Source organism: Crocodylus porosus, unplaced genomic scaffold (assembly GCF_001723895.1).
Source record: "Crocodylus porosus isolate Cpor-Errol unplaced genomic scaffold, CroPor_comp1, whole genome shotgun sequence".
In the NCBI taxonomy this organism is placed as follows: Eukaryota; Metazoa; Chordata; order Crocodylia; family Crocodylidae; genus Crocodylus; species Crocodylus porosus.
Genome location: NW_017728939.1, coordinates 128192 through 150879, shown reverse-complemented (window position 1 = coordinate 150879; position 22688 = coordinate 128192). Strand labels below are relative to the sequence as shown.

Below are 22688 nucleotides of genomic sequence, written 5' to 3'. Positions count from 1 at the left end.
TGACCCCAGCTGACTTCCTGCCCTTTGGGCAGGGGGCTGGACTTGATGATCTCCCGAGGTCCCTTCCAGCCCTAATGTCTATGAAATCTGAGCTGAAAGTGCAATTTAAACAAAAAGGCAGAAAATACCAAAGCCTTCCATGCTAATGGATGCAGCTTATTCTGTCTGCAGAGCTCCTCAATCCCCACCCCCTATCCGGGGAGCACACTCACCTGCATCTCTTCCACCCAAGACAGCAGCTCATATACAAATCGGAGGTTGCCTTCATCCTCAGAAGAGGAGATGGCTACCAGCTCTGTGCGGGTCATGGGCTTCCGGAACCAGGAGGCAGAAGACGTGTGCGTTCCCTTCGTCAAGGACTCTGCCTTCAAGTGCGTTGTGCTCAGGGTGGAGGGCTGCACTAGATCCAGTGATGAGAAATGGCCCTTCCTGTATAGGTTAGTACATTCCAGCCGCAGGGTGACCAGCTCGTCTTGCAGACGTATGATCCTGAAGCGAAGCAGGAAGGGGACAGGGAGGAGACTGATTAAAGAGGTCTGGATTCTGGGAGGGACACCAGACATGCCCTGCCTGCTCTCTAAAATGATCTTATTTTTCTCCCTGGGTTGAGGGTTGGCATACAGTCACCCTTCTGCTAGGGAGGGCATCAAAAGCAGGGCACACACTCAACTAGTGCTGAACCCTTCCTGCTAAGTTTTTGCTGGGTGTCTACAGACTAGCACCACTGTACCGCTCTGCCCAGGCCCACAGGACTTTCTCAGCCACTCACCTGAAGACCAATTCTTCCAGCTGGTAGTAATTCTCATCTCGCAGGATCTGTAAGTCCACCTGCAGATGATGGATAAGCCCTTCACACTCCTGCAGGTACATGACAACATCGGACTCATACTGCACTGGCTGACCGGACTCCAGGTGAGCGGCATCCTGCAGTGGGAGATACAAGAGTTATTACTGGTGCTCCTCACGCCCGCTGCACCAGGCCTCACAAGGCCAGAGGGCTCTACCCTGGCTCAGCATCCACAGTTTGCAGACTCTGAAGCCAGAGAGGACAGTCACGAGCATGATACACACACACACACACCCCCCCCTCCCCCCATCTCCAAGGAGCCTCAGGTATTAACATGTGCTAAAGCCCATAATGCATCTCGCTGAACAATGTCCAGTCACCGCTTAAGACCTCTGGACATGGCAGAACCCACCCATCCTTGGATGAGTGCGTGCAATGACTGAACCACCTTCACTATAAAACGTCCCTCTTATTTCTAACCCGAACATGCCTGGCTTGAGCTTCCAATGGCTGGACTGTCTTCTTCTGCCACATTACAGGGCCCTCAATGATCAGAAGGATGCAGGTTACTCCTTAATGTTCTCTTGGACAAACTAAACAGGCCGAGTTCTGCAAAACTCACTAGGCGCCAGGTTTTCCAGACCGCAGTAGCAATATTCTGACCTTTTGCCAATCTGTCAACATCTTTTTGGAAGCTGGAAGGAACTAAGCACTAGTTGTCCAGCAATGGTTTTTCTTTTGCTATACAGAGAAGTTATATCAGCTCCCTGATCACACAGCCAAGGGCTATATTTGTCCTCTTAGCTCAAGTATCCTCCTGGGACCTCCCACTCACTTGGGTATCCAGCAGCCTGACCCTAAACTCAGCAGCACAAAGGAAAGCTTAGGAGGAAGGCAGGTCCCAAGGAAAGGAAAAACAGACACAAGGCACAACATGAAATCAGGAAAGAAGTGCTGACACTCACAGCTTGCAGCGTGTTCTTTGCCAGGGTGAGCTTTTCTTCACAGCTCAGAGCACCGTTCTGAATCTTGTTAGCGATTTGTAGCAGCAATTCCAGCCTGTGACAAGACAGGGGGAATCAGAGAAAAGCCACCTCCTCGGACACCTCCAGCCATTGGGGCTGGGGTGAGGGGAAGGGGATGGAGAGAGAAACAGCGCGACTTTCCAAGCAGGGTGCCGTGAGCTCCACGGGCCCCACCCCAGTTCAGCACCAACCTCTCCACTGCCGGCCGCAGAGACTTCTCACGCTCCAGCATCTCTATGATCAGCTTGCCCCACTCTTCCTCCACGTCATTGGGGTGGTAGCCCTGGGGCAACTTGATGCGGCCAAATTCAATCCACACCTTGAAGCACCACAAGAAAACAGTCTTTCATCCCTTCTTCCCTCTGAGATCACAGCCATGCTCTTCCATTCCCCCTCCTGTGACAGGCCCTCCTACCTCTGAGGTGGATAAGGCTCCCCCAACCCCATGTGGGACTGGGATGTTTCCATCCACACCTCTATCCTCACATCACCCTCTCTGTACTGCACTGGGAAGGAGTTCAACTACTGGGATGTGTTCAGACACTACAGCCAGGAGGGAAGCCATTGGATCTCTCAGTCCCCCTGGGTCCAGCACTGCTTGCATTGTGCTGTACCCTCAGGGTTATTTCTTTAACCCCGAACTGAATGCACAGCATGCCTTGCAAAAAGCATAATACTGCCAGCTACTCACACTGCTAAGAAGGCTCTTACCTCAAGTAGCTTATACAGCTCCTCTATCTGCCCTTTCTCTTGTTCTTTTGCCGGGATCTCCATTTCTTTGAAGTGTATGTACTGGTTATAAAGTGCCTGCAAGGGGACACAAAGCCACATCATCCTCCTGCTTTCCAGGCCACCTTTCTCCCACCAGCGTCTCCCCAGAGCTAGCATGCTCCAGAGGAACTTTGCTTAGCACTTGCCTTTAATTCTACAGGGTTCTGGGGGAAGGACTTGTCGGACATCAATATCGTGTGCTGCTTGATCCACGAGAGGAGGGAATCCACACGGTTCTGGTACTCCAGCCACCTGGAATCCACTTCCTGGGAGGAAGAGGGAGAGCCATGTAAAGGGTTCATCAGGGAAAACAGCAAGACAACAAGGCAGCCCATCTCTTCCAAGCCTCCTGTGTTACTGGAGAACTAATGCAATCACAGATGCTCGCAGTACTGGATGCTTGTGACTCGCAATGGCTGCGTCTTCCAAGGGTCAAATGCAAAAGGGGCCTGCTCTGGGGAGGCAGCATCAAAGGGGCAGAAAGGAGCTCCTGCCTCCAGGTTACACCTGTGCTATGTCCCAACACCTCTCCCCAGTCTCTCTTGCACTATTCCAGGCTATTTCATCTGTGCAGCCCTCTCGTGCAGACAGCAGGGGAAGCCTCCAAACTCTCTGCCTGCAGGGTAAGACGAACTTCCCATATGCCCAGCAGCTGCATGGGGAAGCTCAGATGAGCCCCACAAAAAACATGGGGTCAGCAGATGTGAAAAGCAGAGGCTCTTACAACAGCGCTGATCCCTTCTCCGCCTTCGGGGACCTTGGGAAAGGCATCATAGATTGAAGACACATAAGTGATCACAGATTTCTCATCGGGCGACGGGACATCCACATCTGGTGAAAGGGAACAAAGACATGGGAGCGATCAGGGAGGGGCAAAGGGAAAGTAGATTTTCTCCCCAGGCAGACACCAGAAAGTCATTTTGGCTAACCACGCTCAGCCAGCTGCCACATCCTCTCACCTTCAGCATCCAGCAGTCGGGTGACTCCCAGCCTCTCTGCAATCTCAAAGGCCTGTTCCAGGTTCTCCCGGCTACTCTGGATCTGCACCCTCTCCATGTCCACCAGATCCGGCCTGAAAGACACAGAGCCCCCGTCAGGCTCCCTCCGAGACATCGCATGGCTTGCTGTGCAGCTGAACACATGCATGGACAGACAGGCACAGAGGCCAAGCAACAGAGAAGCCCTTGGCTGCAGGTACCCTGAATGGGAGTGCCAGGAGTGCCCATCACCGGTGAGTAGTCCCCTGAAGGGGGGCTGGACCCAGGATGGATTAGTTGCTCTCCCACCCCCCAGCTGATCGTGATCTGCCACAGAGCAGGTGGTTGGCTTCAATTGCTGGGTCAAGCAGGGAAGGAGGCAGGTGTTTTCCCCGAGGGTATTGCAGAAGGCAGGTCATGTCCTGTGGCTCTCAAGGGACAGGCCCACGGGAGAGAGAAGCTCCCTGAAGCAGACCCATCTCAAGCAGAGAGCACCAATGTCCAGAGTGTCCCCCAGAGACTGGGGAAGAAGGGTCATCCGGGATGGGCAGAAGGCTTCTCTTTCTTGGGAACATTGTTTCAGGTCATTTCCAGCACTGCTGCCTCTCAGACCCCCCTGGGCAGAGACTGAGGACAAGTCTGAGAGAAGGGTGATCTAGAGGGAAACCGAGGCAGGGCAAGCCATGCCAAGGCAGGCCACCAGGAGGGCAGTGTATTGGCAGACCCCTTCACAGTGCCCCACCAGGGTGGTACTGCTAGTGCAACTGGGCATGCAAACAAAACAGGGTGTGCATGTGAGAATAAGGACCAGGAAATCTTCACGTTCACACTCAAAAGCGGTGACATCCCAGCTAGCTCCCAGGACTCCTAGCCTAGCACACAGCCCTCCCCTCGTCCACCGCTTAGGGGACATCTCAGTATGAGACTTTGGACTCCTTCCGCATGAGGAAGACGTGAGACGTGGCCAGAGGAGCCCGACTTCTGGTTTTAGTGTTCCCCCTCTGCCCCAAACCCTCATTAAAGTTGCTGCTTCTTGCACCACTGCATGTTCTCAGCCTTCTCCACCAGGCGGGGCCCTGAGCCAGCAAAGCAACACCTCCTGGCAGAGGAGAACTTGGGCTTCAAAGTGCAGAGTATGACCATGTTATCCGCATACATTGTGCCCACTCTTCTGTTTTCTGCGGTCACTGCAGATTTTACTTTTGCTTTTGCCCAGTAAGCAGCAGGAACTTCTCTTACCACATTTCTCCCCCACAATCTGCACTCTAACTTCCAGCCACTCACTTTTGGGAAAGAGGTGCATGTGGTATGTCAGAAAATACGGTAATTGCGGACAGCACAAGCAGTGGTACGCGCCCCCCGACCATTCAGGGCATCCCCCGCTGCTCCTTTCCACATACCTGTATCTGTGGATGAGAGCATTGAACATCTTCCCATCGCTCCAGCACGAGGAGAAGTTGGTGCATTTTACTCCGATGTAGCCAGCTGTCACCTTCTGTGTCCAGAGAAGCAGCTTCTCTTTCGCAGACATATCCCCCGACTCTCCGCTGATGTAGATGTCGGAGATCTGTCAAGACATGGCATTTTTTTGTATTTATTAGACATATATGCTTCCCTCCCCCCCAGAAAAGGGCAGCTTACAATAATAATAAAACAAGACAGATGGGACCAAAGCCTAGTTATACAGGACTACGGCCAGCTGCATGATGCACTAGAAAGCTCTATCACATCCACTACGTGGGGGCGGAAGTAGGGAGTTGTGGAAGTGCCAGCTTTGAGGTTTACGGCCACATCTGGGAACATGCCCCCATTCAAACCCCAAGCCTGGGATCAGTGTCTACAGGCAGCCAGGTTCAGTAGGCAGCCGCAGCACGTCTGAGAGCAGACTAAAATCATCTGAAAGGAGAGGGCGTAGCAAACAGACTCATGCAGGCTGGTTTTTCAGAGCAAAGGAGTCCAGTTGGAGAGAGACGCGATAACCCGGGAGGTCTGAAATGGGACTGTTTCAAAAGATCTGCTACGTGCCTGGTAAACAGCCTGCAACGTTTGGGATTCAACTCCCTTCCTTAAGATCCAGGGGCTTCTTTGCTCTCCTCTACATGTTTTTTTGGGAGGGGGGGGTCTTTTGGGCAGAACCAAGGGCAAAAGCAGCAGTCATGCTAGCTCAAAACCTCACGGTTCCTCCCCATGCCGGTCTCATGAGTCCCAGGAGAGGACATGCCCCAGCCACAGCCACACGGATGGCTCACACACAGCACTATCCAATGCACAAGGTATAAGTGATACCCACAGCCGGGAGGAAAGGCATCTTTAGTGCACCTTTTTAAGTCCCAAGGATCTTACAGGTTCTTCGTACAATTTCTCTAGCCTGGAAACGTGATTTCTCCTTCAAGGGATTCAGCGAGTCAATCCAGCCTACAGTTCCCTGTTATGCATTTCTCCTGAGAGCCAGGAGACAGGACCTCAGCGCTGCAAGGACGCGGGTTTTGGAAATACCCAACCTAGACCAGGCAGGGCGGGGGAAAGGCACCTGCAGGCAGATGGAGGGACACGCTCCATCCGCCCTACAATGAAGAGCTGCGTGCCACATAGCGCTAGCATTTCCCGGCACTTTACCCTACACCACATCCAGCCCATCCCGCTGGGGGACAACCTCCGGGAACGTGGATCGAAACCCCAAGGCAGCTGCAGCATGTGGAGGTGGGGAAGCATCTCTAAGCCTGGCCAGAACGGCCCCGCTCGGCCGGGCAGCCGAGAGGATGACCCAGCTCGAGTCACCACTGCAGACAATATCCTCCAACCAAAGCTGCCAGTTGGCGTGTGTTTGCTTCCCGGGATGAATCCAGGCAGCTCAGAGCAGCCTCGCCTCCCAGCCTGACTTCACAGAAGCAGCAGGAAATCGCATCTGCCGGAGCAGACGTGGGTAAGGCAGGGCGGCGAGAACAGAAGCCAACGCAGAAATGGCTCCGTTTCCTCCGAGCTGCCTCCCCGGCTGCTAGGGCGCCTCAGCCCGATTCCCCCGAGCTCCGGCAGCAGTGCCGTGGTTGTGGCACAGGACGCCTTGTGAACGAATCCAGGGCAGGCAGCTCTGAGCCACGAGCCCTCCCAGACAGCTGCTGCGTCAGGCGTGACAAGCCAGACATCTGGACGGGTCGGGGGCTTCCGGGTCTCGCCGCTATCATCGCTCTGACCGCACGGCTGGAGGGACCACCCGGTCCCCCTCCCTGCTCTCCTTCCATCCCCCATGCACTTCACACACCCCCTACCCCGGCGTCTAGCACAGCGGTTCTCAACCTTGTCAGGCTCGAGGCACCCTCAGAAAATGCCAGCTCTTCGTTTTTCCTCCTTTTTTGATCGCAGAAAAATATGAGAATAATCCTTCTGCTGCAAAGAGCTCGGAAAGCAGGGCAGAATAGCTTTGGTGCTACGCCCTCCTACCTGACATCTCTGGGTTTCTCTTGCTTGCAGGCCGGACAGTGCTAACATGGCCTGGGACCCCCACAACACCCTTTAAAGGATCTCGAGGCACCCCAGGGTGACGCAGCAACCTGGTGGAGAGTCGATGGTCTAGTATTTGGAGCGCTAGGACAGGGACTGCCGTTTCCAATGTTGTCGGGACACCAGCCCGTCTGACAGGCTCCAGGGTTGACCAAAGCCACTCAGTCCTCTGCCCCAGCCTTGAGCGGACTATGGCTTCTTATCCCGTTATTTGAACTAGCTGTTTATTCCGGTGCCCCCCCAAGGGTTTATTATCATCATCATCATTCAGATTTATCTCCCGCTCTGTCGCGAGAGGCTCGCAGTGGCTTACAATAAATGACAACCCATAGATAAGAAATAACAGCAGATTCCTCCAACCTGCCTCATTCATCTCAACTAATCTGATCCATCCGCTTAGCAGCATCCCCAGCCCTTGTCCCTTTCCCTTCCAAGGAAAATCTTTTCCTTTTCACCACTCCCCTCCTGAGGTTGGGCAAGATAGGTTGCTGCCTACATTTGTACTCTCTGAACCCGCTCGTCCCTACCCTGCCCTATCTAACGCCCCTGCCCTCAGCGACAGGTCCTGATGGCATCCAACCCTTTTCCCAGCCTCGTGACTTGGGAGACCACCTCGCCCAGGCTTGCTTGGAAGGGACAGCTTGCTTGGTCCACACAATGGTTTTTAAAAGGCTGCGACGGCCGGCAATAGCGCGTGAAGGTGATTGCCGGCTGCGCCGCGGAGAACACGACCGCGGCATGCACGAGAGCCGAGCCGACGGGCGGCAGGCGCTGGCTCCGAGCTCCACAGGCATCTTTCTGCGGGGGGCAAGAGGGAGGGCGAGCCCACGCCTAGAAACGCGGTGGGGAGCGGCATCATGACCCAGTTTCCAACCGAAAAGGAGAAACCGGCGGCAGATCCCTTTTAAGCAACACCGCAAGTGCCAGCTGCTGATCGACGCAGCCACTCTCCTCCCCAGTTACCTTCTGTTAATTAAGGGGCAGGCAGGAGGGGAGAGCTGAAGCTGCTCGCACTTCCAGGGCGCTGGTGGAAGATTAACCCGGCTGATTTGCTTCCGGCTGTTTGAGACGGGGAGGAAAGCCCCAGGGCCCAGGAGCAAACCCTTCTTGCTGTAACATGGGGACCCCTCACTCCTGCCAAGCCCCCGGCTGCTTTATTCGAGGAAACCAAAGGAGGGCTCAGCAGACGGCTCCCAGCGCACTGCAGTCCTTCAGGAAGGTGACTGGGAGGGAAACGCTTTCAACTGGTTTCTGCTGCTTGCGGGAAAGAGAAAGGGAGCCGCAGGGCTGGAGCCCTCCCTTTCCTCCCCCCCACGGCGGCTGCTGAAGCCCAGCCAGGAGCGGCAGCAGCAGGGTAATTGGTATGCTGCTGCTCACCTCCTCCCCGGAGTCCGACATGCTCATCACGCAGCCAACTGCTCTTTGTCAGTGCCTGCCACGCAGCCCCCTTAACTCTTCTGGAGCCAACGGGGGGATTTCCTTAAAACCCTGAGCCCGGAGGACCACAGGCCGGGAAGGCTCACCAGGAAGGCCACAAGCAGCATGGCCCCTTGGCAGACCAAAGGGTCTGGCATCGCTGCCCAGGCTGGGCGAAGGGCCAGTAGACGCGCAGGGGCCCAGGACGCGGGATGGACGCCCTGTGGGTCTCAGCCGCTCAAGCCCGGAGGCTGAGGACTAACACCTGCTCATTTGGAAGTGGGGAAGTCTTCTTCCAACAAGCCTGTCCTCCAAAGCCAGCTGCGGGCCAGGTCTCACCTGGCCCCTTCTGCGTTTCTTCCACCTTCCTAACTAACTCTCAGGAAGGCCCCCATCCCAGCCAGGCGGGCAGACTTCCTGATTTACCCCTGCCAATACCACTGGGGATCTTCAACGGCTGCCCTTGTCTTAAAGTTTCTGTGACATCTGCACAGCTGGACTCGGTGCCGGCCCCATCTCCCCTCGCGGTCAAGCCTGCCCTTGGGATCAAGGATTCACGCCGCCCCTGGCGAGGACTCTCTGAGGACACGGCCAATGCAACATAGGGCACCTGGCGCGGTTTGCTCGTGGCACCGGGCAAAACTCTTCTGAGCCTCTTAACGACTAGCCATTGAAGCTAGTAAACCCGGTCCTTCACGGGAAGCTGGAGTCAAAAATGCAAGAGCTACCAGTGCACCACCCATGCACATCTCCCAGAGCCAGAGCCTCGGGGCACCATGCTTTTCCTACTCAGCTTGGAGCAACCTCTGTCTACAAAAGCACAAGCTCTCCTCTGGGAACTGGATGGAAACACTCAAGTCAACAGCTGGGCCCGCAGAGGCTCCAGCAGCCTGCAGTTCGGACCCGAGGTAACCACCTGTTGATCTGCCCCCGGCTAGCACCTGACAAAGTGGGTTGCTGCTCCTGTCCGAGCCAGTTGTCTCTCAGGTGCCACCTTGCCCTGTGCTCACCCCAAAACAGCAGTGGGCTTTCCTCAAGCAAGCCCACCAACGGATGTGGAAATCCCGCCCACCCCACGCTCCGGGCAGGCGCAGTGCCCTTGGAGCCACGAGCCCAAAAGACAGGGAGACCGGCTGCCCACCCCCGCAGCGTGGCATGCAGCAGCCAGCTAGCTCTTCCCAGAAACCCCCAACCGGCCTCAGCACACACTGCAACCCCAAACCAAGCGCACACGTGCTCCAGCCCGCCAGCCCCCACCCACCTTCTCTGACTCTCCAAGGTGTGCCCCCCTCTCTTGCAGCAAGGCAAGTTGCGGTTGGATATTAGGAAACATTTTCTCACTAGGAGGGTGATGAAGCACTGGAATGGGTTACCCAGAGAGGCGGTGGCATCTCCATCCTTGGAGGTTTGTAAGACCTGGATGGACAAAGCCTCGGCTGGGATGATGTAGTTGGAGCTGGTCCTGCTTTGAGCAGGGGTTGGACCAGATGTGACCCCCCGAGCTCCCTTCCACCCTCATTTTCTGCAAGTCTCCAACAACCCCTAGTTCTGCTTACTTCCACTGGGACCACTCACAGCACCGCCGCACTACAACATGAACCTGTTGCCAAAAAAGAGGCGGCCTCAGGACCGGCTGCACTTGTGCCCATCCCCAAGGAGCAAGTCGGCTTTGCATTTGATGCCCATTTCATTAGCCTCTGAGAGCACGGGGATTCGACAGGCTGCCTTTAACACCAGTTTCCTCCCTCGCTCTCCCACTTTCTCAGTGGATGCCAGTTGATTTACAGCTTCCTTGCTGTCCTCTGTTTCTCTCATCACTCTGCTCTGGCTGGCTGCAGGTTTAAGGCTGAATGGGGGATGCCACCCTCTGCTACCCCCATGTCACCATGCCCCGTCCCCCCCCATCCATCCCACCCACCGGACCCAACAGCTGCTAATGAAAGTGCTTGTTAAGTTGGCAGCAAAGCTCATTTCAACCCCCCACACAATAATTAAGGCCAGGAAGTGCTGATCGAGCCAGTGACATCACTTCTGCATGCCACGGCCTGGGGCTGTCTGGCTGCTCTGTGCCCGGGGACTGGTCTAACAACCCCATGCCCACCCGGCGCGCTTTATAATCCTGTCACCTCCCCCGTTCTGGCAAAACCCCAGCCAACGGTGGGAACGGGGACGGCAAACACCTCTTGTATGGGTCAGAAGCTGCCACGGGCAAGCCCCTGAGAGCGTGCAAACGCAACGAGCCGGCGCACAGCCTGCACCCGCTCCGAGCATCCTTGCAGGTCTCCACTTGCTCAAGACCTTTCTCAATTAAATGCCAAGAGCAGCTCAGGCAAAACAGGGTCAAGCGCCCAAGCAAACACCCCCTTTGCCCCGCAGGTCGGACGCGGTTATCCGACCTCTGTGCTAACTACATGGGGGTGGAGGGGTTGTTACAGCCTGCGCAGCTCCTCGGGGAGAAACTCCGCTTCAGCAGCGTTCCCGGTCAGATTTAACCTGTCACTTCTCGGCACGGGGCTGAGCATGGGCGAGTCACTTGGGAAGGAATCCCTCCAAGGAAAGGCGAAGCTACAACATGAACAGCAATGCTCTCTCTACCCACACCCCTTTCCGAAAGGGCGATTGCTCAACGGAGTACTGACCCTTCTTCCAGCGGGACCGGCACCCCTGTCCATCCTCCCGCTTGGAGCCCGGCGGTCCGCTTCTGCAGAGAGCGTGCAGCCATCTTCAGAGGGCGACGCCAGGGCCCTGCTGGCACCCTCGGCGGGCCGATGGGAGGAATCACTCCCGTACCCTGAGGAGCGCTGGACGGTGCCAGCGCTGGGCCCGCTGACGGAGGACACGCTCTGGGAGGCCGGCAGCTTGGTGCCAGGCTGCGCCCACGAGCCCGCCCCCCGTTTCGCAGCAAGCTTCGAGTGCGTCGCTGGCAGCAGGCGTAGGGGCCTCTCGAAGCCGTGGCCATCCACCTGGTCCACCATGGGCGACGGCGTGGACAGCTCCGAGACGGTGCCCACCTCTGCCATCCACAAGCTGGTCCACGTGGCACTTGAAATGCTCTCATTCCCGTCTTCTCGCTCCGAGGTCTCCAAGGACCCGCCGGCTTCCTCCGAAGGCACAGACCTCTTCAGCTCCTGCTTTCCGGAGGGCTCCTCTCCCTCTCCCTGCTCGCCGCTGACTGCAGCCTCCCTTTGCAGAGGAAGCAGCACAGCCCGGCTGCTCCGAGCCCCAGTCCTCCGAAATCCCACCAGCCGGCTCACCGCCTTCTCGCAGTTCTTCTCCGCCGGGTTGTCGAGGAGGCGAGCGATGACAGTCGTGCCCTCGTCGAGGGAATCCCCCGGGAGCCCCGCTCCCACCCACCGGGGCTCCAGCACCAGGTGGGCTTTCCGGACCTCCCCCTGAAACCTCTCTTTCACCTGTACGACATGCCCCCGGGGCGGCGCATCCAGGCCCGGGCGGGGACAGGGATCCACAGCCGGCGAGGCGTCTCGGCGTAGGCTCTCAGCAACCTCCCCTCCTCCCTCTGGCCGAGCAGCCGCTTTGAAGTTCAATGCCTCCACCTCTCCAGCCGCCTGGGTGCCTGCCGAGGGCTGCTCCTTCTCTGGGCTTGCCTCTGGCACCATCCTCTTCTTCCCCCTCCACTTCCGTTTGAAGCGAACCCGTTTTTGGGGGGACAGAGGAGCCCTCCCCGGTCCAGCAGCTGGTTCTTTCGGCTCCTTAACACAACCCAGAGAATTCCCCATCTCCTCCGTGCGGCAGGCACCGGCAATAATGCAGCTAAGCTGGTCTCGGGCTCCCGAATAAATCCTAACCTCCGCTTCATCAGATTAGATGCACAGTCTCAAACACGCAGTACTGCGGGCAATCCCTCATCGTCTCTCTCCCTCGCTCGCTCGCACGCACAGAGTCTCTTCCCAGCCGCTGCCGCTCCAGACAGCCATCTTACAGACTGGGAGCTGCAACAAGACAAATTCAAAGCATCTCACTGCAGTTCAGAAATCACTTGACCTAAAAGCAGACGGAGTCCGGATTGGCTGCAGCTTTCTCTCTCCAAATATGAGGTAATTGGAGCACGGCCCTCAGCAACACAAACAGAGAGCAGGCACCAGACAGAAATAGGGGAAAGGGAGGGAGGGGGCGGTAGTGGAGTCGGGGGGATGAGAAAGGAGGGAGGAAAGTAAGAAAAGGGGAGGCTGGTGAAGGTAGCATAAAGAAAGGGGTGGGGGAGAAATCAGAAGCAGCAGGGAGGAGCCGGCGTGACTCGGCGAGCGTGCCAAAAGGAAATCCCCCGGCCAAGTGGCGTGGGCACCTGTCCTGGCTGACAGGTAGGGCGTCTGCTCGTGGACGTCCATCGCTGGCCCCCCGGGACCGAAGGTGGACAGCTGAATCCGGGCGCAGGAGCTCCTGGCACAGAGGGGTGGCACGGGGTGGGGTCTGACCCCTGCAGAAGGGCTAGCTGGTGCTACGGGGCCTCCGAGGGACCCCGTGCATCTCGGGCACCCTCGGGAGAAGCCAACTGCCTGGGTGCCGAGAGGTTAAATCCACAGTGTGCGCGATGGCAATTAGCAGGGCTCGTACAGGGACCATCCTGCCTCGCTTCTGCCGATGCCCGAGGGGAAGCCTCAAGCCCCTGCATCCACGGGGGAGCTCCCGCCAGCGCCCGCCACCTTGCACGTGGGACCAGACGCTCCAGGGGCCCCTTGCTCCCCTTCACGCTGGTGACCAAACCCCAGCAAGGCAGGGCCGGGAAGGGAAGGACCTCACACCTGCCTGCCTCAAGGAGCAAGGGAGGGGCTGCTTCTTGGGTGGTAGGACAGGGAGCCCCATCTGCCACGCAGCAGACCCCTTCACCCTCACCCTGCCCTGCACCGCGGCGGTCATAAGACACTGCCAGCAGGGCCATGACCACTCTCCAGATCTCCAAACCCATGCCCGGGCTCAGACACAGCAACCTGGGGGCATCCCAGGGACAGCCCTTCCCAAGGCTGCCCACTTCCATTTCAACCAGCACGGGCTCAGGATCCTCCAGCATCGAAGGCGGCACTCAGGCTGCTGGCCCGCGTGAACCAGCCCTGCGGCGACAGAGCAACGGCACGCAGCCGCTCGCAGGGAGCGCGCGGGGCAGGAAGGCAGGAGCGTCCAAGCCGGGAGGGAGGCGACGAGCTCAACCGTGGAGCTGCCTCCCCAACAGAAACCTGTTTATTCCCGGCAGACAGAGAAAAAAGGCTCCTCTCAGGGAGCAGGCGCCGCTGGGAGCGCATAAGCCGCCTGTGCCAGCCGGCTACCCTTAAACAAATCCCCCCTGCGCTGGGAGGTCTCGCATCCTTCCCAGGGAGAAGGGGGTGAGCGGAGCCGTGGCGCTCTCCCGTGGACCAAAGCCCGGGTCTGCTCAGCTGCAGGACGGCAGCACCACCTAGCGTCCACCGCAGCCTTCAGGAACAACCGCCCCAGCCCTCCGAAACAGCAGCCACGGGGGACAGCTCAGCAACGCGGCCCCTCCAGCGACCGGAGCCAGGTTCCAGCAACTCACCCCACGGGACCCGAGGAGCTCGAGGCGGAGGGGGTGCGGGCAGAGGGGCAAGCTCACCCACCTCCCGCCTGGGTTTGGAAGCCGATTCCTTTGTCTCCTTTTGCTCAGGAGAAGCTAATGCTCACACCAGCGGCCACGCAGGGACGAGCAACGACTGGCCTCACTAGGATGCCTAATACCCCTCACACCTGCAGAAGGAAGTGGCTCCTCTCGCACGCCAATCCTGCTCCGCTCTACCCCGTCCTCAGTCCCCAGCGCAATCCAGCAGGAATCTAGTTCACCGGCCTAGGTGGGTCCAGACTGTCCGACACTCACGCAAGACAGACAAGGACTTTTCTCTGTGGCCGCAGGGGACAGCACTAGGAGCAATGGTCTCAGGCTGCAGCAGGGGAGACGAGGTGGGAGGCGAGGAGGAACTTTCTGAGGACGAGGGTGGTCAAGCGTTGGACCAGGCTCCTCCGAGAAACTGTGGCATCTCCATCCTTGAAGTTTTCAAAAGCAGGTTGGACGGACACTCGGCTGGGTTCAGTCAGGGACGATCCTGCCCTGAGCAGGAAGCAGGACCAGATGTGATGCTGTGAGGTCCCTGCCAGCCTTCCTTTCCTCTGACCCCATGATCCCATTCATGGGCGCGATGCCCTCCTTCAGAGAGATGCAAGCCTGCATCTTGCAAAGCAATGGGTTGAGCTCCCCAAGATAAGCAGGGAAGCCCACACGGGCTTGAAAGGAACAGAGCAAGGCTCTAACAACACTGCAGAGCTGTTGCAGGGACCATGTACTCTGACCCGAGGGGCATGTGCACCCCTCATCGTGGAGACCTTCTGCCTTGCTGGGACCGATCGATTTGTTCCCCCCTTGGGAAGGTGTCATTCAAAACATGCACCCTGAAGCAGGAGGGGCTGGCGAGTCATGTCCCACGGCAGCTGCTCCAGCCCTCTTGTACAGGCCAGAAAGGTTCATGCAGTGGAGGAGGAGGAAGACGTTTGCTCTGCTTGAAACACCATGACAGGGCCTGGTTTACAGGGCACCCAGGCACCCTTCGCACGCCTTAAATCAAAGACCCCTACCAACCAGTGGTCCGGGGCCATGGGGTTGCACCCATGGAGGGAGGGAGCGAATGGATGTGGTCAGGAATGTGTCCACAGGGGCAGGGGGCTAGTGGGGAAGAGCTGCTGGCATCAGGCAGCACATGCCAAACTGGAAACTCAGGGCCCCAGGTGCACACTGTCCCTATATGGAGGTCTGGCCTTGCATCCACAATAAGGGCAACCTCTGACCACCTTGTGAGCGAGGAAGCAGGGCGGTTGGAGGGTGGCGACTGTGCCCGAGAGAGCTGTCCATGCTTCAGCACTCAGGCCAACCGGGGCATGGCAACACAGCGGGCAAAGACTCTCTCAGGCTGTGCCCAAACTGCAAGGGAGAGACCCCCACACAGCTGCGGGAGGCCTGCATTCAGGAGATGGGTGAGCTTCCCTCATCAGGCCAGTGCCGAATGCTTAAGGCACCTGACTGTGCCACCAAAGCCTGTGCTGGTGCTCAAGAGAAATGGCCAGGGCAAGTGGCGTGCTCCTGGGAGCTCCCAGACACTGTCACAGAAAACCATCGACTGCATCCTAGCCACGCTGCGTTCAGCAAACAAAACTCCACAGAACCCAGCCGGTGCAGGGTTTGCCCTCACCGAGCAGAACAATTTAGCTCCCGTCAGTGGGAAAACGGTGCCTGGATTATCCAGATCTCATGTTCGTGAACCAGCCAACAATGGTCACCAACAGCGAGGGGAGCTCTGCAGAGAGGAATGCCTCTCACGAGCTCCCCTGCCCCTCCAGAGCGCTGCGATGAGGAAAACTCATATCCCACACAGAGCGGCTGTCAACAAAAGCCTATTGCTGGGGTGGGAGATGAGGAGGGGGGATTGGATGCCACAAAACCATGTCCTGGCAACCTGCAGCCATTGGAGACCCCATAACAGGTTTTAAGGGCAAGGATGTCATGGTCTCCATGTCACAGGCAATGACAACTTGAGCCACTAACTCTGCCACGCTAAACTCCTGGCCCTCCAGTTGGGCAGGGCAACCTCCCCCCGACTCAAGTCCTGGGCCATGCATAGACGATGCACAGACCCATTACACAAAGTGCACAGGGAGCCCATCATGTCCTCCTGCCATGTGCACATGAAGAAACGTCTTCCCCCACTCTTCCCCAAATTTGCTCTGTCCACCCCAGCCCAGAGAAGTACAGCTCTCCAGCTCAGCTGAGCAAACAACTACCAATAACCTCGGTGCCAATCAAAGGGCCGCGGTGCACAGAATCCGTCATTAATGATTTAATTATGTAAATGTCCAGAGATAGGAGTTGTTATTCTCAGACAGCCCCAGTCTCCATGACACTGCTGCACAGGCTAATCCTCTGGACTGATCCAGATACCGGTGTTACCAGCACAGTATACGCGGGCCCTAGGCAGCAGGAGGAGGTCTGGAAACACAGAATGCCCCTCTTTCTGCTCCACGAGGGAGAAGATGCATCCCTACCTGGAAGTGGAGGATAATCGTCCATATGAGCCCCAGGGTGAGCTTGGGATTGCCATCTGTAATGTCATCGTTGCGAATGTTCACCAGCTTCACCTGGAAAGGAAGCAACAGGGCTGTCAAAACTCCTCATCAGATGCACCCAGAGAGGCCACCTCTGCCCTCAAGCCTTCCCCCCCACGTGCACACCTGGGAGGTGCAACCTGTCTGCACGAATGCAGAGCTGAGCCTCAAAGCTCTGGGGTTCAGCCCCAGCGCTGCCACTGACTTGCAGTACACTCTCCAGACAAGTCACTCTGTGCCCCATCAGAAAAAAAGAGGGTTACAAAGAGCACTTCTCAGTTCTCAAACGCCTCCAGCCCAAGGGTCTCAAAGGACCTTGCTAGCTTTTTATCATGCAATTCAGGTCAGGAGGAGGCAGCCTTTGTATCGCATCCTATGCACCTGTGCACAATGGAAAATCTATCGCCTGCGTAGCATGGATAAAAGAGGGCACCCAAATTCTCAGCCCTCTCTGGCACTGCAAAGTCAGTCCACCACTGATCTAAGCCTCATGTTGCAACATGCTAGGGAAAGAGCAGCACGAGTCCTACCCCTGCTTTGGAGGCGAGGGACGGGAGAGCTACGGCATTTTCTGTGGGAACTCTGAGGCAGAGCAGAGAAGGGAACACTGTTCCCCCGTCCCCTCGACTCTCAATCTTGTGCCTTAGTTGTACAAACACTCGCCCTGCACCTCACCAGGCATTTGGCCAGGACCCTACTCTCTCTAGTTGTGGAAATGAGCTGAGATCCAGGAGGCAGAAGACGCTATGAATACGCCCAAGTGTCACCCCCATCTTCAGGGCTCCCTGCTAACAGAAAGCAGTGGCCACTGGCTTGCTGGTTGATCTTGCTGACTCGCAGGGCATCACCTTGCTCCTCCCATGCCTTTCCACCACCTTTATCACCCAGCTGCCAAGCATCCAATGCCCATCACCATCTGCTCCCCAGAGAAGACTCTCTAGGGGTCAGCAGGGCCCATTTCCAACCCTTCCCAGCACCAGGATCTCGTGACTGATGGGCCTTTGACCACACCTAAACCTCGGTGCGTTGGAAGTTCCCGGATATCGCTGCCAACAGCATTCCAGACAAAACGTCCCGGCATGCCCTCTGCTGCGATGCCACGAACTTCAAAAGAGAGAGCTGTTTCATTTGGGGTGTGAGGTACTGAAGTACACTCCCTAGGGCCTCTGGCAAAACAACTGCATTGCTGGATAGGGGCTGGGGGCTTTGAAGCCGTCCCCTCCCAACCCCCCGGAGCGGTGTGCGAGCTCTGTGCCAGAAGGGGAAGGAAACCTCTGCTTCAGCATGAATCATTACAGCTTCGTTTTATCCTCCTCCCTGATCTTGAGAGCGTCATAGCTAAAGGGAACCCACAAAACAAGCAGAACAGGACGCCTAGCCCCAGGGAGCGGCAGCATTTCACCTGCAAACAGCAGGAAACTTGGGCTGCGATAGCCTTTGCTCATGGGCTGAGTAACAGCCGCTAACAGTGGCCTATTGCCTGCCCTTGAGGAAGCGCCCCAGAGCCTGCAAGCAGAGACCTGACGGGCCCAGCACGTCCTGAGCGCTGAGCAGGATGTGAGAGGCGTCTGCTGCCGCTGGGACCGGCCAGGCCAAGGACACCAAGGTTCGCCTTCACTGTAGTTGGGCACGTGGGGGCAGCACACAGCCTTGCTGCTCCATGTGTCAGGGTGTTTTAAGCCTTGCTCAGTGGCACTGGGTGTTGGCTGCAGCCGAGGCTGGGATTTTGACTGGGCCGTGCCAATACTCTTGTTAGGACTGAAATCGGACGTCTTGCCCCTCTGCTCAGGGATAGACCGAGGCCATCTTTGGGCTCAGGAAGGAATTTTCCCCCATGGTCAGACTGATAGGGACTGGGGGGTTGCGCAGACTGATGTTGCGTCACGGGTGACAATAGTTTAACAAAGAGTTTAAATGATGGATTTGCATGGGATGGTTTGGATAGGGTTGATCCTGCCTCAGGCAGGGGACTGGACTACATGACCTCTGGAAGTCACTTCCAGCTTATGATTTCTATGGCAGCAGGGAGCTCAGCCCTCCAAGTACCCAGAGTCCCAGGTGAGGCACCTGAGCCTGCATTGAAGCCTGTGCCACATTGCTGCATAACCATGGGGTCCCCACCCAGCTAGAGTGCAGCTAGCTTGTGCACGCTTACAACCAGGCACCCAAGCGCTAAAGCCCCAGGAGGCTCTAAAGTGCAGCAGAGGTGACTGGGCTATGAAGCTGGCAGAGTACTTTCTGCATTTAAAACCCCAATTCTGGTTTGGATGCTGGTCTCCAGGCAGAGGGGACCATACTGGATGAGCATCACAAAGGAGACCTCTCTACAGCACTACTGTTAACCAGCATGTGAACACCACGGTGATGGGCAAAGAGTGGCAAGAGAATGACCACCAGACTGGGTCAGATAAAGGATCCAGCCAGCCCAGCAGCCTGTCTCTGGGAGTGGCAAGTAGTGGGTCCTTTACAAGAAGACTATTACAAATAGGGCACATGTAGAGTGATCCATCCCCTGCCAGACACTGCCCAGCCCCCTCTGGACCGTCTCCATAAACCCATCTAAACCTTCTTTGAGCCTAGCTACACTACTGGGCTTCACCACGCCCCACGGCTGGGAGCTCCACGTGTTAATGCTGCTTTACACCCTGTGGGTCCCCACCTGATGGGGGAGTTGAAGCCCGTCAGGCACCGCAAACACCCACAATGCAGTCAGGCCAAAAGCATCCGTGCAGCTCTTACCTGTCGCTGTTTCAGGAAGTCCAGGGCAATCTGCACGTTCTGCAGCCGGTGGAAACGCATCCGGCCCTTCTCACGTGGCTGCAAAACACAGACAGCGGCTTCAGTTTGGTCATCCAGGGCAACAGGGAAAGGACTTCTCACGATGCACATGCACAGACCTCTGCCACCCGCCTGCTCCCCAACGCAGCACCCGGGAAATCCATGAACCCAGGCCAGCTTCTGGCTGAAGACTGCGGGAGCCCATTCAAATCCAAGCAACAATCTGTGTCCCCTCTGAGGCCTGAGCCTGACCGCTGCATCCAGTGTGCCTGCATGACACAGCACACGTTCAAGGTGTTGCTTAGGACGGCCTCTCTGCAACGGCTGCGTCACAGGCGGATCCCGGCAGCTGATCCAGTCCTAGGGCGCACTGTCCGAGAGGCAGGCCAAGGGCCAGAGGACGCAGCAGGTGAAACAGTCATGTCACAAGGATTCACACTTCCCAGGCACGAGCTCTCTGCCCTGCTAACAGAGTCCCAGGGCCTCTCGCCTACTTTGGGCTGCTGAACAGCACCTCAAGCCATGCGGGGAAGTCTACCAGCACCCACGGTCTCCTCGATGTGGGCAGAGTTGGGCAAACTACATAGATTACCTCCTGCGGGGTCCTGAGCTGGGTGCTGACCCAGCAGGTCTATCTGCAGCCTCAGAATCTGTACCAAGCATCGGTCCCTGACTGCCCCTAGCAGCGTCGCTCACTCAAGAGATCACGTCTCACACAGGTGCAGCCCCCAAGGGCTCTAGCAGTGAGCCCAGCCCAATGTAGGGGGTGTGGGGTCCCAGGCACCTCTGCTGAGCAGTCAGCAAAACATCCTGGGACGAGGGAGAAGGCAGTACTCCTCAAAAGACACCGACTGAGAGCCCTGCCCATGCGGGTGACAGCAGGAGTCTCAGCCTGGTCTCAAACCCTGTGCCAGCAGGTCTGCACTGCACCAACTGGTGGAGGGAGCAAGGCCCTTAGCTACAGGGCCAGCTCTGTCTGCCTCCTGCTCCTGCTTTCTGTCTCTGGCCAGCTGCTGGGCTACTGCAAACCTGGCCTCAGCACACAAGGAGAAGCTGCTACACAGCTCACTATATGGGAGCTGCCTAGGGAAAAAACAAAGCCGAACCACATTCAGCCCTACCTGCTCCCCTCCTTACACCAGCCCGATCCACTTACTGAACAGCAGCTCTTGGCCCTGGCAGAGCCTGGGGAAAGGGGGGCAGCACTGCTGTAGGGCAGGCTCCAGCCTTGCTGCTGAAGCCCAGGAGAGCTGGCACGTGCCCCCGCCCCCACCCCAACTCTGTTGTGCCCATCGGGAAGGGGAAGGAAAGTGTGAGATGCATTGAATCCGCATTTGTGAATTTAAAGTTATTTTCTGTTGACTGTTAACGGCAATGCACGTGCAGTTTTACTTCAAGTTCACAATATATTCTGCACTTGCCCGCGTGCCGGCACTCTTTCCCACACTTGTGCCTGGAGTCATTTATTTAGGAAGGCCCCGAGACAATCGTAACATAATGGAGTTTGGGGATGAGGGTGTCGAAAGAAGTACCCAATCTCCAAACCTTGTCTTCACCTTTAATGCAAGAGAGGGGTGTTGTGGGCCTGGGCATCTGCAGAGAGACTCACCTACACCCTCCAAGATGGTACTAGGAAGCCCACTGCAAACACAGCATGTCCACTCTATGCCTGCTGGACCCCAAAACAGGAGGCAGGCAGTTACCACGGGGTGAACTGGGACATGGGCCAAGAAGCAGTGACTCGGGCAGTCCCAAATTTGCACAAAGGCAGCCCCGTTCTGCCCACTGCAGGGTGCAGCAACATCAGGCATGGACCCCTGACCTCTAAGGAGGGCAATCAAGCTCTCTAAGTTAGCCAAGTCAAAGCCACCAACTGAGGACATGACTCACAAGGAAACCCAGCAACAGGGAGGTCTTTCTGGGCTGCGGAAAGGCCAACCCTGGGCAGAGAAGTGGCACCCCAAGACACTGCAGCTGACAGCAGCTTGAGAGCAAGGCAGGGGGATGGCCGGACAGAAGGAAATCACCCCCAGGACGGAGGACATGTTGGGGAGTGAGAGCTGGTAAGAAGTGGGAGCCTCTCCACTGAAACCAGCCAAAATGCTTTTGCTCTCACATCGGGGAAGCACGATCCCCTTTGGAGGAAACCTGAGTTGGGATCTGCCAGGCCCCCCACCCAGCTCTGCTCACAGGCCTGGGGCCACACTGCTGCCAGGACATTGAGAGCACGTTGCTTACAAACCAGACACTTTGCAATCATGCAAGGTTAGTCCTCACTGCCTGACAACTACACTACCATGCCCGGTGTGTCACACAAGGCAGAGGACCGCCATGCAGTGAGAGGTTAGCAAGTGTCACAGGAGCCGTCCTGGAGGCCGCCTGTTCCTCTGAGCGAAACGAGAGCACGTCTTGCATCTGAAAGTGTGCAGGACCCCAGGGGCTTCACCCTGGGGGAGCAGCCCCACAGGGCCTGTGGTTTTCCTAGCAGTATGCAGCCTGCCCCAAGTGACTGGCATTCATGCTCTCACACCAAGTGGGCAGGCATTCCCCCACTGCAGGCCATCAGCACCAAAATGCACTCCCAGATAATCCAGTTGGAAGGAATATGGGATTAAATGCTTTTAGCTCCAGTCATCCCCTTACACACCCCACCCAATGGCTCAGCTCTACTCAGACCTGTTTCAGAGACAAAATGATCACTCGCAACCAATTAGCTGGTAGCTGTTATGAGCTGTGACCAATGTCCCAGTCTCTTTTTAGCCAAATCCCATGTAAACCAGTGCAACCCACTCAGCGCCTGGTTACAACTGGACTATCTGATGGCACTTCAGTGTCAGTCACTATCGCACTGCTCCCAGGAGGGGGTTAACCTACTGCATCACCATCCTCCTCCTCCTCCTCATGCTCCTCACTGCTTGCGCGGCGCCAGGAAGGCGCTCTCACCGGGCGAAGGGTCTTCTGACCTGCAGGCTCTTTGTGCTAGTGCGGGTGGCACAGACAACACCAATGGCAACGTCACGACAGAGAGAAAGAAACCAAAAAAAAAAAAAAAAAAAAAATCCAACCAAAGAGAAAGGATCTAAAATGTAGCAGGTGGGAAAACAAATAATGAAAAGTATGTCCCTTGCCCACTGTGCCAGCTGGGGTAGGAAAATGAAAGCCGGGTGGGTCTCCTGAACACTGCTTGTCCCTGTGGGGGCACTGCTAATAGAGTTGTCCCCACATGAGAAGCTGCTGACAGATGTTCAATTAAGGGCGCGATGGGATCTGATCCCTGACCCATGCATGGGAGGAAGGTGCAGGAATCGGATCCCTATGATGATC

General features: G+C 56.9%; 1 protein-coding gene across 18 annotated transcripts in view; it reads right to left on the bottom strand.

Annotated features, from left to right (window-relative positions):
• The window catches only part of MACF1 (microtubule-actin crosslinking factor 1), a 194524-nt gene that overhangs the window by 128282 nt on the left and 43554 nt on the right, over positions 1–22688 (bottom strand). For all 18 annotated transcript variants that reach the window (XM_019547553.1, XM_019547549.1, XM_019547558.1 and 15 more), the window contains exons 4-14: positions 19326–19403; positions 16527–16619; positions 4961–5127; positions 3543–3655; positions 3308–3414; positions 2730–2849; positions 2524–2619; positions 2004–2131; positions 1753–1846; positions 770–924; positions 213–489 (exon numbers count right to left, since the gene is read on the bottom strand). In XM_019547553.1, the coding sequence (XP_019403098.1) occupies positions 213–489; positions 770–924; positions 1753–1846; positions 2004–2131; positions 2524–2619; positions 2730–2849; positions 3308–3414; positions 3543–3655; positions 4961–5127; positions 16527–16619; positions 19326–19403 (1428 nt within the window). The remainder of the gene's footprint in view (positions 1–212; positions 490–769; positions 925–1752; positions 1847–2003; positions 2132–2523; positions 2620–2729; positions 2850–3307; positions 3415–3542; positions 3656–4960; positions 5128–16526; positions 16620–19325; positions 19404–22688) is intronic.